Genomic DNA, 17,897 nt, shown 5'->3' on the forward strand with positions numbered 1-17,897 from the left:
ATGTGTTAGTGAAAGGGAAAGTGGGAGTAAGAATACAAGATTCCAGACTATTGTTGATTGATTTCCCATATAGCCCAACAGTTCATCTGTCCTATGTATAGGGTGAAGATCACAGTGACAGCCCCTGATTCCACTGTCACTTGTCAGGGGAAATGTCCTTTTGCCTATGAGTGTTACACGAGCTGGTGCTCTTACCATCTTTCCAATTAGGACCCTACAATGCAGCAGGCGGTGAGGGTCCAGATGTATGATATAGTAATATATTCTTGATGACAGACTGATCTAGTCTTATGTCTGTATTTTATTGATATTAAGGTCTACAACGAAGTTTAACAATAGTCTAGGAAATGAATGATGCAGTAAAAAAGTCAGCACATTTCTCAGTGGTACCAAGCAGCTGGAGTATTGTACTCCAGGATTCAGGTGGATTCGTCCTTTAAGCTTATCATGCTTGGCTTCTATTTCTCGATAGACTGTGATGATGTCACATTAACAACAAGGAAACAGTAGGAAATTATTAATATCTCATAGCCAACATTCACACACAGTGAAGGACAAGGGGTTAGTGGTGATATGCAAATGTACCTAAACTTGTAACACACCGCTTCTATAGTCCTGTGACAATGGCCTACAGATGGCCTTACTCCACGAACCCCTCTTAAGTACCTGCATATATTATTATTATTATTACCCTATATTATGTAACATTTAGTCCACACCCTGACCACTCAAGGATATCACTGTGCCTGGATCAATAGTGAGATTATACTGGCACCAACAATGAAACCACTGCCCAATACCGATGTATGTACACTGGCACTTTACCAGCGACAGACCTCTCCCTTCTTACAGTTTTGATTACTTGCAGAACCTAGCACTGATTGGGGAATAGTTCCAGTATGTATAATAGGGTGTTTCAATCTGCCTGTGGAGAGAGAGGTCAATCTTAGGTTTGGCAACTGGCTCTGCCAAATTCACAGAAGCACAAACCTCTTTGGCAAACAAATGGCTTTTATAGAATGGTCATAGGGTAGCTCGAAATACAAGTTTATGTTTATATTGGGAGCAGTCTGCACATAAACATGTATAGGAAGCAACAAAGAAAAAACAATTTCACCACTGGCGCTGTAATCTTGATGCAGCAAAGAACTCAGACGATGGTCACCGGACCATCAAACATACAATAGAAAGAAAAACTCAGTCCATATATGCGCTTGAAGATAATGTTCCAAACCAAATTCTTCCACTTTTTCTTTCCACCTCAAATGACTCGGGGATATAGAAAGAAGAAGAGAATATACAATTGTAATCGGATGACAACACTGAAAAGAATTTCCTCCAAAATCGTGTGGGGGGATATTCTAATAGAAGGTGCTCCCAGAGTTCCCCGTAGATCCAAAGGTCATCAGTATTGGGTCACCACACTCTTGTGCATATGAGCAAATGCTTACATGTATGCTTACATGAATATACTTAGGACAACACCTATAAAGGTATCTTTATGGGGTATAGATTCTCACAAACTTCTCCAGATAAAAAGGTTTTATTCCATTAAAACAAGGCACAGGGCACACTCTTTGACAGCAGAAATCACCACACTAGTTGGAACCCGGGTAACATGTGAGTAATACTGTACTGTATCGAATATGGTCCTGCACCAAATGAACTATAAAATAGACACTGGTTGCTACCAGTGTCTATTTTATAGTTCATTTGGTGCAGGACCATATTCGATACAGTACAGTATTACTCACATGTTACCCGGGTTCCAACTAGTGTGGTGATTTCTGCTGTCAAAGAGTGTGCCCTGTGCCTTGTTTTAATGGAATAAAACCTTTTTATCTGGAGAAGTTTGTGAGAATCTATACCCCATAAAGATACCTTTATAGGTGTTGTCCTAAGTATATTCATGTAAGCATACATGTAAGCATTTGCTCATATGCACAAGAGTGTGGTGACCCAATACTGATGACCTTTGGATCTACGGGGAACTCTGGGAGCACCTTCTATTAGAATATCCCCCCACACGATTTTGGAGGAAATTCTTTTCAGTGTTGTCATCCGATTACAATTGTATATTCTCTTCTTCTTTCTATATCCCCGAGTCATTTGAGGTGGAAAGAAAAAGTGGAAGAATTTGGTTTGGAACATTATCTTCAAGCGCATATATGGACTGAGTTTTTCTTTCTAATGTATAGGAAGCAGACAATACAAAGGGCAGTTTTGTGGAAATAGATAAATTGCTGTTTTCTAGAAAGTGACAAGAACAAATGACAAGTAATGCAATTTAGGTAGGGCCCAAACATAGATAGACATAAGGTCTAACCACAATCTTATGCACTACTATCTATCCCTGAATGTACAGTATATACTACTGTCCATTGCCAATGTTATACACTTCTATCTATTCATTCCCAACCCTATGTATTATTGTTTATTTACAACCTTATGCACTACTCATTAATCCCCACTTTATGCACTACTGTCTATTCCCAATCCTATGCACTACTGTATATCCCTGAATGTATACACTACTGTCCATTGCCAATGTTATACACTTCTATCTATTCATTCCCAATCCTATGCATTATTGTCTATTTACAACCTTATGCACTACTCACTATTCCCCACCTTATACACTACTGTCTATTCCCAATCCAATGCATTACTGTACATTCCCAACCGTATGCTTTTCCTTCTATTATCTACCATATGCACTACTCTATAGTCTAACCTAATGCGTAATTGTCTATTCCCTACCTTATGCACTACTGTATATTCCCAACTGTATGCACTACTGTATATTCCACACCTTATGTACTACTGTCTATTCCTAATGTTGTACACTATTGTCTATTCCCAACCTTATGCACTACTGTCTATTCCCAATCTTATACCCTACTATCTAGTCCAAACCCTATGCATTACTGTATATTCCTAACCTTATTCATTACTGCCTATTCCCAATCTTATACACATCTGTCTATTCTCCACCTTATGCACTATTGTCTATTCCCAACCTTATGCACTACTGTATATTTCCCCCCTTATTTACTACTGTCTACTCTCAACCTTATGCACTACCGTATATTCCACACCTTATTTACTACTGTCTATTACCAATCTTATACACATCTGTCTATTCTCCACCATATGAACTACTGTCTATTTCCAACCATATACACTGCTGTCTATTCTCCACCTTATGCACTACGGTATATTCCACACCTTATTTACTACTGTCTATTCCAAATCTTGTACACTACTATCTATTCCCAACCCTATGCATTACTGTCTATTCCCAATCTTATACACTTCTGTCTATTCTCCACGGTATGAACTACTGTATATTCCCAACCATATACACTACTGTCTATTCTTTACCATATGCACTACTGTGTATTCCCAACCTTATGCACTACTGTCTATTCCCAACTTTATGCACTACTGTCTATTCCCAATCTTATATAATTCTGTCTATTCTCCACCGTATGAACTACTGTATATTCCCAACCATATACACTACTGTCTATTCTTTACCATATGCACTACTGTGTATTCCCAACCTTATGCACTACTGTCTATTCCCAACTTTATGCACTACTGTCTATTCCCAATCTTATAAAATTCTGTCTATTCCCCACCTTATGCACTACTGTCTATTACCAATCCTATGCACTACTGTATATCCCCAGCCTTATGCACTACTGTCTATCCCCAACCATACACACTACTGTCTATCCCCAACCATACACACTACTGTCTATCCCCAACCTTACGCACTACTGTCTATCTCTGACCTTGTGCACTGCTGTCTGTTACCAGTCTTATACACTTCTTTTCTCCACCTTATGGACTACTTTCAATTTCCAAACTCTTTTACTATTGTCTATCCTCGACCATATGCACTACTGTTTACTTCCATTCGTATACACTTCTATTCTCCACCTTACGCATAACTGTCTATTTCCAAACTCATGTACTACTATCTATTCCTGACCATATACACTACTGTATATTCCCAACCTAATGCACTACTGTCTATCCCTGACCTTATGCACTGTTGTCTGTTACCAATCTTATGCACTATTGTGTATTCCCAACCTTATGCACTACTGTCTAATCTAAACCTTCCCAAGGTTATGCACTTCCGTCCATTCCCAACCTTATTAACTATTGTATATCCCCAAACATATTCACTACTGTCTATTCTTTCCATTCTTATACACTTTTTTCTCCACATTATGCACTGCTGTCTATTCCCAACCTTATGCACTACTGTCTTTTCCCAACCGTATGCACTAATGTCTTTTCCCAATCTTATGCACTACTTTCTATCCACAATCCTATGCACTACTGTCTATCCCTTATTTTATGCACTACTGTCTATTCCCAACCTCATGCAATACTGTCTATCCCCAACCTTATTCACTACTGTATATCCCCAACCTTATGCACTACTGTCTCTCCCCAACCTTACGCACTACTGTTTATCCCCAACCTTACGCCTTACTGTCTATCCCCAAACATATGCACTACTGTCTATCCCAAATCTTATGCGCTAATAAGTGGTTCAATGCTTTTGCACCTGCTTGTTTGACCCAGTATCTTTACGTGCTTTGTTGATTGGAAAGTTGAATGGTTGTGAATTCAAGATGTATCAGGGTAAACTTGCAGCAGTATTTTGGTCTGTGTTAATCACATCTTCTACTGACTGGTCCATATTTTCTGTTTGACCTGTGCCTGAATGCAATCCAACTCTTCCACCAGTTAAAGATCCACCTTTGTCCAGACAGCAAGTCAAAATAGCTGTCACTGGAAACTCTATGAATTATACTACCAAACTGACATTATGAATAATTAGTTTTTTTGTTAATTCTTTATTCTTTCATCAGGTACTAATAGTTAAAAAAAAGTCTCTTGAATACCCCCAAGCCAGAGTGAATGCTGAAAATCACAGATCTGGTGTCTACAGGTTGATAAATAAAGACATATAGGAAATCGCAACCAAGCAAAACATTTGCATAGAGAATAATAGAACTGAGGGAAAAATCCTTAAGATTCAATAACTTAATAGAGTTATAGTAACTTAATACTAAGGGCATGCCTATACTTAGTGTCAAATGAATCTTGAGAAAATCACTTATTTATTAGTCACGTAGTCAGTCTCATAAAACAATATTCACATAGCAACCGTATGTCAACACAAGGGTTATGTGATTGGTTATGTGATCGGTAAATAAATCAAAGTATTTTATGACTCTTACTCACAGAATTGTAGGAGTCATATACTGTACGTTGAATTTATTATAATTGGTGAATTTGTTGTAAATTGATAAAATCCTACTACCGCTAATGATTCCAAAATATTAAGTTTAAGATATTATTTGTAAATGTTTATCCTCATCAATACAATTTTACAGATTGGTGGCTACTCAATTATTGTTTTGGCCCATCATAGGTGGATGACGATTGCTCACCGGTTAGCCAGGGGGTGTGGTCATATCTGGACAAGAGGTACAGGAGCTGCTGTCCCAACAGGAACAAGTTGCAGTGAGCCAGCATTTTACTCAAACCTTGCTCCCTTGAGCACAGCTATGGAGGATGCACCTATGCTCCTAGGTCCTGACTGACCCCTGTTTATGGAGATTAGAAATGTATTTTGTATTTATTAGAATGAGGCTTCTTACTGTACTTGTAATTGGGATTGGATGAATTGTATGAAGAACACTAGTTGGGCAGGAGAACATTTCTAGAAGGGTTCTCGGCTATTTCCTGGGCATCACGGATGGTGTAATGGTTAACATTACAGGTCATGAGTTCGATACCCACCATAGCCCTAACTGTACCATTTGTATATTCTCCCCATGCTTGTGTGGGTTTACTCCGGGTACTCCGGATTCCTCCCACAATCAGTGGTGTAGCTAGGTGCCACAGTGCCCGGAGCAAGGGCATGTTCGTCCGCCCCCCCAATTTTAGTAGGTTATTGCTGGGACCAGGTCAGCGGGTCCGTGGACAGCAGTGGTCATTGTCGGAGGTGGGGTGCAGCCCACCTAGTGATGCCACCAGGGGCGGAACTATAAACGTGTGGGCCCCATAGCGAGGTTTTGAAAGCCCCCCACTGCCATGTGTGAAATAGAGAGAAAGGGTGTAGGAGGGAGAAAGGGGATTAGACAGGGAGGGAGAGAGCATGTAAGGAGAAGCAATGGACAGAGACAGAGAGTGAGAAAGAAGGTGTCGGGTAGGGAGAGAGATGGAGGAGAGAAGGAAAGAGAGTGTGACAGACTGTCAGAGTCGGAGAGGGAGGGAGTGTGGGGAAAGAGGATGGGAGGAGAGAGATGAATAAAGAGAGAGGTGAGATGAAGGGGAAGTGATAGAGTGTTAAGAGAGAGGGGTCAGGAGGAAGAGAGAGTAGGGAAAAGAGGAGCTACAGAGAGCAGGGGGAGATTGACAAAGGAGTGCAGTTCCAGGCCTCCACATACTGTAAAAATAGATGTCCAGATGCATAGTTGGCCATACAGCCAGCCATTAAGTATATATATATTTAAAATCTATTTTTATTTACGGTACTTGTGTATTTTGGCGGCGCCCCCGATGTCCGTCGTACAGATCGCATCGCATCGCATGCCATGCACCCGATGGCATGCGATGCGATGCGACGCGATTTTGACCCCCTATACGACCAAAAATCGTATAAGCACCCTAAAGGGTGCTTTTGAGCACCCAAATGGGTGCTAACAATGTTAAATGCACCCCCACGCCAACCCCCACTATAAACGTGAACCCGAAGCGTGGCGAGCGCAGCGAGCCCGCGAGGGGCGGCGGTACGCGTCCTACGACCTTTTCATACCCCCACTATCCACGTCGGCGTGGAGTTGAGAATAGAATAGTGTGGCGAGCGCAGCGAGCCACCGAGCCCGAAGCGTGGCGAGCGTAGCGTGCCCCGCGAGGGGACGCGGATACCTTCACAGTTATACGTGTCCCCTCGCGGGCTTCACAGGTGTCCGTGGCGATGCGGACACCTGTGAAGCCCGCGAGGGGACGCGTTTACCTGTGAAGGTATCCGCGTCCCCTCGCGGGGCTCGCCACGCTTCGGGCTCGGTGGCTCGCTGCGCTCGCCACACTATTCTATTCTCAACTCCACGCCGACGTGGATAGTGGGGGTATGAAAAGGTCGTAGGACGCGTACCGCCGCCCCTCACGGGCTCGCTGCGCTCGCCACGCTTCGGGTTCACGTTTATAGTGGGGGTTGGCGTGGGGGTGCATTTAACATTGTAAGTACCCATTTGGGTGCTTAACATAGTATTAGCACCCATTAGGGTGCTTATACAATGTTTAATCGCATCGCATCCTATGTAAATTGTATGCCATCGTGCACTATCGTACGATATCGCGTCGCATCGCATACCATCGTATGTGTTATGGTATGCGATGCGATGGGCGCCGCCAAAATACACAAGTACCTTATTTACCTTTCATATTGAGGCGTGTGAGAGACAAGGGGCTGGGTTGGCTGGTGAATACAGGCATCAGCGGGCGGGTGTGCGGGCATACCGGGATTGGAGACACATAGGCCCGACTGCATGAGGGGGTGAAGGCAGGGGCGTAACTATAGGTTTATGGGCCCCATAGCAAAATTTTGATAACCCCCCTGACTCGGGGAGTGAGGCAATGATGCTGTCAGTGAGAGAGATAGAGGGAAGGTCAGGGGGAGAAAGAGGGTTTTGTGGAAAAATAGGGAATGAGATAAAGAGAGGCATATGGAAGAGGGAGAAGGAAAGGGATGAGAAGGGGAGAGAGAGAGGGAAACACTGATACAGAGAGATATTGGGAGGTTGGAGAAGGAGCAGAGCAAGCAGGATTGAGTTAGGGAGAGAAGGGACATCAGGGAGAGAGTAAGAGAGAAAGAGACAGGGAGATACTACTATGGATGAGGCAGGCACACAGAGGTGGGAGCGGGGGAGGCAGGCAGTCAGCAGGGGTGGCTGACACATACAGGAGACGTGGAGCTGACACACACAGACTACAGGCAGGGGTGGCTGGAACACACAGTACACAGCGTGGGGGGGGGGGGTGTCACCAGTGCAAAGGTACACAAACAATTCAGGAGTGAGATGCGTGCCAGTCTAGCACTTACATATGTCGGCGAATAAAGTGCCGTACTTCCGCAGGGCAGAAGGTGTTAATGGCACAGCGTGCCCGTTGCAGAGCGCAGCAGGTAACTAAGCAGTCAGCTGGGGTGGCTGACACATACAGGAGACCCCCCCCCCCAAAAGCGGGTACCTGCCATCCTTCAGGGTACCCCGTACCCGGCAGTGCTCAGTGGTGCCTCGGCCATCCGACTGAATATGCTGCGCTGCTACCGTACTTGGTACTGGGGGTTTGGAGAAGCTTCCATTCCCTATGACATCCCGGGCCCGGCTCACAGGGAGATGCTCCTCGTGTGTAGGACCTGTTGAGGCTGTGTAGCTCACGCTGGTAATGTCAGCGAGTGCCCCGGTTATCCTGAAAAGAGCTGCAGCGTCCTTCTATTGTGGCTGGCCTCTTCTGCATGCCGGCAGCTGCTTCCTTCTTTCACTGCACCACCCTGGGGCAGGGCCGGTGCAAGGCACCGGAGCGCCCCAGGCGAATCGGGGTGGGGGCGCCCCGGTGCCGGGGGGGGGTACCAGTCCTGCGGTGCTGTGTATTTAAAGCTGGCGGTGGTGGCAGAGAGGGGTCCCTGCAGTCAACGAGCGCTATCCGCCGGGCTATGCGGAAGCGCTTCTGTTGTGAAAACACTGGCCGCACGGCGCACGCTGATTGGCTGAATCTCAGCCAATCAGCGTGCGGACAGTGTTTTCACAACAGAAGCGCTTCCGCATAGCCCGGCGGATAGCGCTCGTTATTTCTTATTGACTGCAGGGACCCCCGCTGCCTCCGCCGCCAGCTTTAAATACACAGCGCCGCAGGACAGGTACCCCCGCGGCACGGGGGGCAAAATGCCGCCCTCCAGTGGCCGGTGCCCTAGGCAAATGCCTAGATTTGCCTAGTGGTGGCGCCGGCCCTGCCCTGGGGAGCGGGCGAGCAGGGCGGGGGAGCCGGTGGCAGAGCTCCGGCGCCAGGTGCCATGTCTGAGCCTGGAGCATGTGCTCCACCGGCTCCGCCCTAGCTACGCCTCTGCCCACAATCCAAAAATATACTGGTAGGTTAATTGGCTTCCAACAAAACTAACACTAGAATTGTTTACAATCTCTCTTGGATTATGGATGATATTTAACTAAGCTTCAATTAACTGACTTCAGATCATTTAACGGCAATAACTAAAGTGATTCATATTCCTTGACTATGGCCCTGGCATTTTTAGCGGATATTTGGCATATCTCACAGCAATGTTGGCACTCAAGGTTTTAGGAGGTGGAGGTTTACCATTAATGCTAATTAATATAGATTAATAAAAAAATTCTTAATTCCTCCTTTCTCATTAGCGATTTAATATGTAGATATCGTTGTTTATAGAAACAGTCAAGACAGAACTGCCCAATGAGTCAGTGCTATATATAAGTGCTATATTTAAGTTTATTGCTTGTTGCCAGTACATATTTTACATTCCCAAAAAGTCACTAATCACATAAAAGTCACTAATCACTTTTTCAAAGAGCACTAAACCTCCTAATGTATCAGTGATAGGCAGGGCTATTTTTCAGCAGGCTCCAGCAGGAACTGAGGCCCTTATTCTAGTTCACTCTTTCTGACAAAATATTTCTTAGATGGACAAAACCATGTGCACTGCAGGTGAGGCAGGTGTAAAACCCCACCCAGATCTAATTCTCTCTGCACAAGTAACACCTGCCTCACCTGCAGTGCACATGGTTTTGTCCATCTAAGAAATATTTTGTCAGAAAGAGTGAATTAGAATAAGGGCCTCAGTTCCTGCTGGAGCCTGCTGAAAAATAGCCCTGGTGATAGGAAACACTTAACAAGCTGTTTCCCAAACTTTTTAAAATCATAGCACCCTATAGCATCAGAATTCTATTGACGGCACCCCTAGGGGTGTTCATATGTTATCTCTAGCTTTAACTACGTAGTGAGGGACAAGATTTGCTTGTTTTTGTCCAAATATATTATGATTGGCAGCCTCAAGCACTGACTTTGCCAATTACATTGACCATCATTAATTTGAATCAGTCCTGGACCCCCAAACCAAGCAAGGGTCCCAAGGCAACCAAGGGTGTTACAGCATGCATGTTTGGAAACCACTGACTTAACTTATTAAAATAAAGACACAGAGACATGGATTTGGCAGAACATGTTAGCTGTTTTATTTGAATGAACTATTCATTTATTTAAATAAACTGATTAATTGCTGCAAGAAGCTTAAACATAATATACTGGAAAAGCAAGAACATCATTAATTAAGCCTAAACTCAAAACACTGTAATCCGTCTAACATCTAACAATCCTGGCAGAGTCTAGGCTAATGGGAGTATTTAATCCGGGTTTCCGACCGTCCCCATCCCAACAGTCAGAATTGCAGTTTCATACGACAGTCGGAATTCAATTTTAGTTGTATATGGTACAGAAAAAAAGGCTCAGGCTCAATTCCTTGCTCTGGGATCAGAGCTCCCCAGCTTAATCAGGAACCTGTAATATCTGTTAGATTTGTATAGCTCAAAAGCCCCAGGGAGTGCCCTCGCTGCCAGCCATGTAGTGCAGCCCACTTGTGGCAGAGGCGGCAGCAGCTGCTGCTCGATGGTACAGAAGAGGCAGAGCATTGGAGTGGGGGCGGAGCTGCCTGAATACTCCGAATCTCTAAATCAGTGATATTTGGGGTTAGGACCCATAGTTTGAGGACCGCAGCGTTTCGCTGGGTGACTCCCACATTTTTAAAGGTGATTCTTAATTTATCAAGGATAAGTATTTATACCACAAACAATATGGCTGCTTAACTGATGCACCTGCACTTAATTTCACTTTATCTACCAAAGTGTCCATTATTATATTAAAACATTTGATGAAAAGGAGGCACACTTATAACTATAAATCAAATATAAGAAATATTGGGTGATATTTAAAGAGACGCCAAAAACGGCCGAAATCGCACTTTTTCCCGAATTCGCATATTTAATGAGATGCGGAACACGGCAAAAACCGCAGATTTTGCCGCAAAATCGCACTTTCTGAAAGTGCGATTTTTACTTGTGCCGGAACTCGCATCCAGATGTTTTCCCATTGAAAAGTATACAATTCGCATATTTAATGAGATGCAAATTCGGGAAAAATATGTCAAAAAATCGCCAAAATTTAGACCAGGTTCTGATATGCGAATTGGCCAGAACCCTGCACAGATCATTGAGATCACAGAGGCTGTTAGCTGTGCCGGAGAAAGCCGGTTCAGCCCGCTATCCGCGCGGGGTGAGCTGGCTGTGGAGCAGGGAGCCAGCGCTAGATCCTGGATTGGTAAGTATATTGGTGTAAAAGTGAGGTGTGTGTATGTGTGTAAAATAAAATTATACTTTTCTGTGTGTGTCTTTTCTTTTAACATTATTTTTACAGGTAAACTACAAGTCCCAGCGGGCCCATTAATGCCCCGCATGCTGGGACCTGTGGTTCTCCAAGTCCCAGCATGTGGGGGAGGTCTGCTGGCACTTGTAGTTCTTCTGCATAAAGCAATATTACGTATGTGAGATTTAACCCTATCAGGCCTGCGTCCACTGGCCATGGATGCCGGCCTTTATTAGGGGGGTCCCCACTCCTCCAGGTACCCCGTCCAAGGCTGACCAGCCACGGTGCTCATGTTTCGGCCGGGGGACCTTATGTAAAAAGTGTCCCCCGGCTGTGGCATGATACCACGGGCTGTTGGAGCTCGGTGCTGGTTTCAAAATATGGGGGACCCCTAGATTTTTTGTCCCCCGTATTTTTGGAACCAGGACCAGTCCAAGAGTCCGTGGCTGGTTTCAGAAATACGGGTGACCCCTATGCTTTTTGTCCCCCATATTTTTGGAACCAGGACCGGCTCAATGAGCCCGGGGCTGGTTATGCTCAGGAGGGGGGACCTCACATCGTTTTTTTTTTTTTTTTTACAAACACAAAATCGCAAATTTCATGCCTAAAATTCACACATTTTCATGCCTAAAATTCGCCCATTATCGCACTTAATCACACTTTTCTTTCCGGAATACGCTCCTGTAGGGGAATCCTCGCAGTTCTGTGACGGCGAGGATTCCCCCGGAACGTTGCATAGTGCGAGCGGCCGGCGCGGGGGTTAAACTGCGAGGATCACTGGTTTTCTGCGATCCTCGCAGTTTAACCCCCTCGCCGGCCGCTCGCACCGGCATTGAATACATGCCATTATTTCATATCAAGTTGGCTTCCTGTTTTCTTATGAAGGTCACGTGATGCAAACCTTGCACCACGTGATCGCGAGATACAGAAGAGCCAATAGTGGTCATGTATTCAAAAGATTGGTTAAAGAAGTCTGGTAGATGTGAATCATTGTCACATGATCGCCCTTTCCACTGGAAGAACAATCACTGGTGATCCTCTATTCAGCATTATGGTCACATAATCACATAATCTGCTAATCTGCTGTTGGATGGTTCTAATCAGGTGGTCCCTCTTGCATCGTGACTGCCAACATGATATGGCTGACCAATCTCCAAGGTATTCATGGTTGTCATGGGGACCGCCTAGAGAGACAGGATCCTTGTCCCTTCATGTCAATCACTCTCTTGTCACCATGGCCCTTATTCTGATCGGTGCGGATATTCCCGAATTCTTACAGTGCGGGCCGCACGCCACGCTGTGCGGCAGCGTGCGGGCATTGTCCGTAGAAACGCCCACGTGTCCTCCGCATTCGGACGGACTCACTCTTTAAGAACAGGGCGTGTGTACGGACGACATACAAACCGTGCGTGTGCGGTGGAAACGTACAGATTCTTGCACGGTCTTCCCGCACAAGCACGGTCTTACCGCGTCAGAACGTACGGGAAGCTGTCCGTACGCCCCGATGCGGGGTAGTTACGCACAATCCAACACTTTTGTACAGAGTTCACACATTGATCACATGACCCACTTAGGCTATTAGGCAACCTCCTGGAAAAGGGATTGTTAGCAATTTCAATCAATTAAATGCTCATCTATACTAACTTACATTCCTACTTCATTCATGACACACATTAACCCTTACAGCATGTGACCCTAACATACATCTATATACACTATGTACATTTTGCTTATTTTAAACATTTTAAACAACTTACACATATACTTTAGCATGTTAGGAAAAAACACTGACAACTTTGAACTTTAAATAAAGATTTATTCACAAAAAATATTTACAAAAAAGAAAATTAATTTTCAGCATCTATAATGCTATCCATTAGGCACAACATCTGCCGCATCAGGCCTCTTAGATGAAGGAGGGCCCCACGGCGACCCTCCTCTGCTTGGGCTGGCTCATCTGTGGAGGAAATTCAAATGTAAAAATGACTAATGATATTCATGCATACATTTAACATAGTCAAACCTACATTTTAAACATGCATTCTGCCATGTGTGTGTGTGTATATATATATATATATATATATATATATATATATATTCTTATATATAGAGATATATATATATATCTCTATATATAAATATATATATATATATACACACACATATCTAACTATTTATTTGAGACATACACCTATACATACATGCATACATACTACATGGAAAGCCTGATTTTGGCCCTCTACCCTTTACTCTGTAGAACACCTCACAGTCATACTGCTCCTTCTCAATCCAAACCCACCCATGACTAAGCTCTGAGAAGCATGCCACGCGCTGCACCAATCACAATTCTGCAAACAAAGTTCAGTATCGGTTATATGATGGAGCCTGGCAGGGGAGTTACACAACTCTCAGGAATGCTCAGTACATTTGTGCAATCAAGCATGGCTTGCCTGCTGATGGTCTGCTCCAGAAATCATTGTCATAATGCCAGTTAGGGGAAGCTGCAGCACTAACCCACTCCCATGCTCAAAAGCATTACTAAGACCAAATCCACACACAATTATGGTGCAAAACATACATGCAGACCGCAGGGGGTGGTTAGCTAGAGGAGGGCCCAGGGGCACTCACCACTTGTTACTCCAGTCTAAGCCACGCCTGGCCATACTCCATTTATGCCATACTGAATCTAGTTTACACAGATCAATCACCAGTAAACTCTACTCACCTATATGAGGCTACAGATTGTATGCAAGCAGCAGGGACATGTAACCCTTACATGAGCAAGTCATCACTTTCTTCCAGGATACAGATTAACTACACAGGTTCAGTGGCACTTAAAATCGACCTGACAGCCATCCGCACAACCTGTGTCATTAATATGTGTCCAGGATGAAAGGGATGGTTTGGCCACCCTATCTAACCCCAAAGTGTGTCTGTTGCTATCCAGTTTGTTTTATCACTTTATAGTATTGCAAAACACTATAGAATCACCAGTGCTACAAAGCAAATAGGAGATGACTAAAAGAATAATGAATCTTTATGTATACATACCACTTTCCTCCGCCTGCGCCACCTCACAGGCCTCCTCATCCTCCTCTTCAGCTGGTACCAGCTCTGCGTCCACCAGCTCCTCCTCCTGTGGCACCATCTCTTCCACCACAACCTCCTCCTCCTGTGCCACCACCTCCTCCTCAACAATTTCCTCCTCCTCTGGCACCACCTCTTCTGGCTCCACAATCTCCTCCTCCTCTGGCTCAACCTCCTCGACCATCTCGCCAGTGCCCTCCTCCTGGGCCTGGGACGCCTCTGCCTGCTCCGGTGCCTGTCTTGCTCTATCACGGGCTGTGTTTGGGAAAAGTAAAAAAAGTGGCAATTAGTGGTAATTTGTATTAAGCCTTATCAACCTATAAATGCAAAGGTTATAAGTACAGATAATTGTACAGCCAAACAGCTCCTCAGTGGCCTTTACAAAACACAGCCTGTAACATGGCAGGTATGCTGTGACATTTGGCCCATTTTAAGCATCACAAGCATTAATCCTCCCCAATAACATATTTTATGACCATTACAGGGAGTCAAACTCATATATTGTATGCCATGTTTAACTCGTGATCAGGCTGCTGACCTTAGTGGATTAAATAATGTCAGGTAAGCAATCATGTACAAATCCACATTTACTGTTGAAATACTCACATCTAGCAATGCTGGCCCTTATGGATTGAAGCCTCTCTGGCTCCCTGCGCCGGAGGTCGGACCACCGCCGCTCCAGCTGTGCGATGGTCCGCCGCACGTGGGTGCGGGCGTATATCCGGCGGCGGGCCACCGCATAGGCAGAGCGTTTCTGCCTATTCGTTATGAAGGGGCCTGCACGCCCCAGCCTGGTCTCCATAACGGAGACCAGTGTCCTCAGCTCGGCTGAAGAAAAGGGTGCTGCTCTGCCATAAGCCGCCATCTTAGCAATGGCACAAATCAAACAATCATGTGCTGTCATTGGTTGATCAGAGTGATATTTGGTATTAACTTTATTGTTCATTTTTACACTAACAGCGTGTATGCGCCCGAACAGACGGCTAACCCATTGCATCGCACACCCATCCTAACCAGTGTAATATAAGATGGAAACACATTATATCTAATCTATAACATTCACCAAACATGGGTCTAAGCAACAGGTGAAATAGTCTGCATCACTAGACACTTACACCTAACTCCACAAGGTACTAAACACCTAATTTATAATGAAGGCAGACCTTTTACCAAAATTAGGCCATGCTGCCATGTGTAGACTTACCTTCTACTGGCCCCTACTACAGAGGTGGAATGAAAAGTAGCTAGCATCTAACCTGAATTTGGAGTGCTTTCACATGTGATTTGGATGCTAGCACTGATTACTTGTGGCTAAGTGGTGGACTGGATTGACATATGGAATGGGTAGTGTCAGTTGTACTACATAGCAAACAAGTGCACAGTACAGAAGTACATTCAAATATACATTGCATGTCTGACCTCAGTTGTATTTGGTCATTGGTGTTGGAATCAGCATTTAGCTAATAAATCAGACTTACTGAGTTTGCCAGGTTTTTTGGAAATATTTTTCAACACCAAGGGGCGGGCCGTATGCGCCGCACGGTTGACGCTGGCGTACGGGACGCGGCCGTACGGAACGCAGGTTGCAGCTGATTAACGCCAATTACAGAAATAGTATTTAAAGTTGTCCTAGAAAGGCAAACACTTGTTGCAAACATGCCAGGCTCAGAGTCAGAGGAAGACCAGGTGGTGCAGAATCTCTTGTCACGCATGGAGGCCAACACCACATATGTCCCCCTCAACCCAGAGGACCCAGATGGCCCATCAACATCAGGCCAATCAGCAGCTGGGCCATCCTCAGCATCAGCAGAATCATTGGGAACACAGCAGGTGGCTTCCCAACAGAGTAGCCAGCCCAGCACTTCAAGTACAGCAACCGGTGGCCGTGGCCATGGCAGTGGCAGTGCCCGTGCCACTGGCCGTGCCCGTGGCCGCAGTGGGGCAACAGAGGAACCAAACACAAGAAACATGGCATATGAACCGCGGGAGCTTGACATCCTGGTGACCCGGGCACGTGATTTAATAGAGTGCCCAGCGGGCAAGTTGGCACACACAAGGAGATGGAAGATCTGGGAGGAGATAATGGCGGAGATTAATGCAGTGGCTCCACAAGTTCGTCAGACGGAGCATGTTAAGAAGAGGCAAGTACATGTGTGTTACATTTGAGTAGTACAAGTCCAGTAATGTTTACATTCAATATTAGATGGAGTGGGCCAATGGGTGTTCACGTTGCTTGGAGACACAGACATGTTGGCCATGACATTGAATTGATAGTTATTGGAGGGTGACTGTTTTTGTATCTTCTAAGGGTTGGTTTGAAAAATGAATATAATGTCAGTTTGGTGTCAGTAGGCACATGTTGTATTATGTTTCATATTGCAATGGGTGCTACAGCAAACATGAGGAGTTACATGTATTAATATGTACACTTTGATTGCAGGTGGCACGACTTCAAAGGCAACCTCAAGAAGAAGTTGACCCAGCGGTGGGAACACAGCAACACCTCTGGGGCTGGCCCCATGCCGTCAAAGCTGGAGCTCACCCCCCTGGAAGAGATGGCCCAGTGCTGTATCGCAGTGGAGGAGGTCCGGGGGGTGAGCACTATAGACAGCGAGTCCCCAGCGGAAGTGATGGCTTCTACGCTTGAAGGTAATTATTTGCCAGGCCATAAGTAGATGTTTTAAATTTGGCATGGAATGTGTGGTAATTGGTAATTTCTCGTTCAACAGCATCCCCACCGCTTGGTCCAGATTCTCTTGAGGAGGTTGTGGAGTCTGTGCCACCTGGCCCCAGTAGCAGGCCCGTGCAGCAGCCGGCGGGATTGTCCGCGGCTGAATTGTCCATGTGGGGCCGTGTGCTGGATAGTATTGTGCAGCAGGGAGAGTCGGCATTCGAGCGGGTGCGTAGGGCCGAGGAGGTGCTGCAGGGTTTGACCACCAGCCAGCAGATTATTGCTGAGAGCCTGCAGGCTATGAGTGCCAGCCAGCAAGCTATGGCTGGCAGCCACCAAGCTATTGCTGGTAGCCTGCAGGTGCTGGCTGATCAAGCCCTGCGGCAAAATGACCTCCTCTTCCGCCATAATGAACTTATGGTGGAGCTAGTTAACAGCAATAGGGCCCTAATGTCACCCGCTTCGGGTGCATTACCAACAGCATCAGTCCCTGCTGCCAGAGGGGGAAGAAGATCCACCCCCTCACCAGCATGTGCTCCACATGAGGCACCATCTGACTCTGGCCGTGGACGAGGCCGAAGAGCTGCTGCACGTGGCAAGGAGCCTGCCAGGGGCAAACGTGCCCGCAAATGAACTTGTGTCCCCATTATTCTCCACC

General features: G+C 45.4%; 1 protein-coding gene across 1 annotated transcript; it reads right to left on the minus strand.

Moving 5' to 3' along the window:
• Positions 1-13,328: 13,328 nt before the first annotated feature.
• On the minus strand, positions 13,329-14,945 carry LOC146041605 (uncharacterized). Its single transcript, XM_083161547.1, has 2 exons — positions 14,533-14,945; positions 13,329-13,438 (listed from the first exon to the last, which is right to left on the minus strand). The coding sequence occupies exons 1-2, from the start codon at positions 14,750-14,752 to the stop codon at positions 13,329-13,331; spliced, it is 330 nt and encodes a 109-aa protein (XP_083017673.1). The 5' UTR covers positions 14,753-14,945.
• Between the last annotated feature and the right edge of the window lie 2,952 nt (positions 14,946-17,897).

Source organism: Crinia signifera, chromosome 19, assembly GCF_055691185.1.
Source record: "Crinia signifera chromosome 19, ASM5569118v1, whole genome shotgun sequence".
In the NCBI taxonomy this organism is placed as follows: Eukaryota; Metazoa; Chordata; class Amphibia; order Anura; family Myobatrachidae; genus Crinia; species Crinia signifera.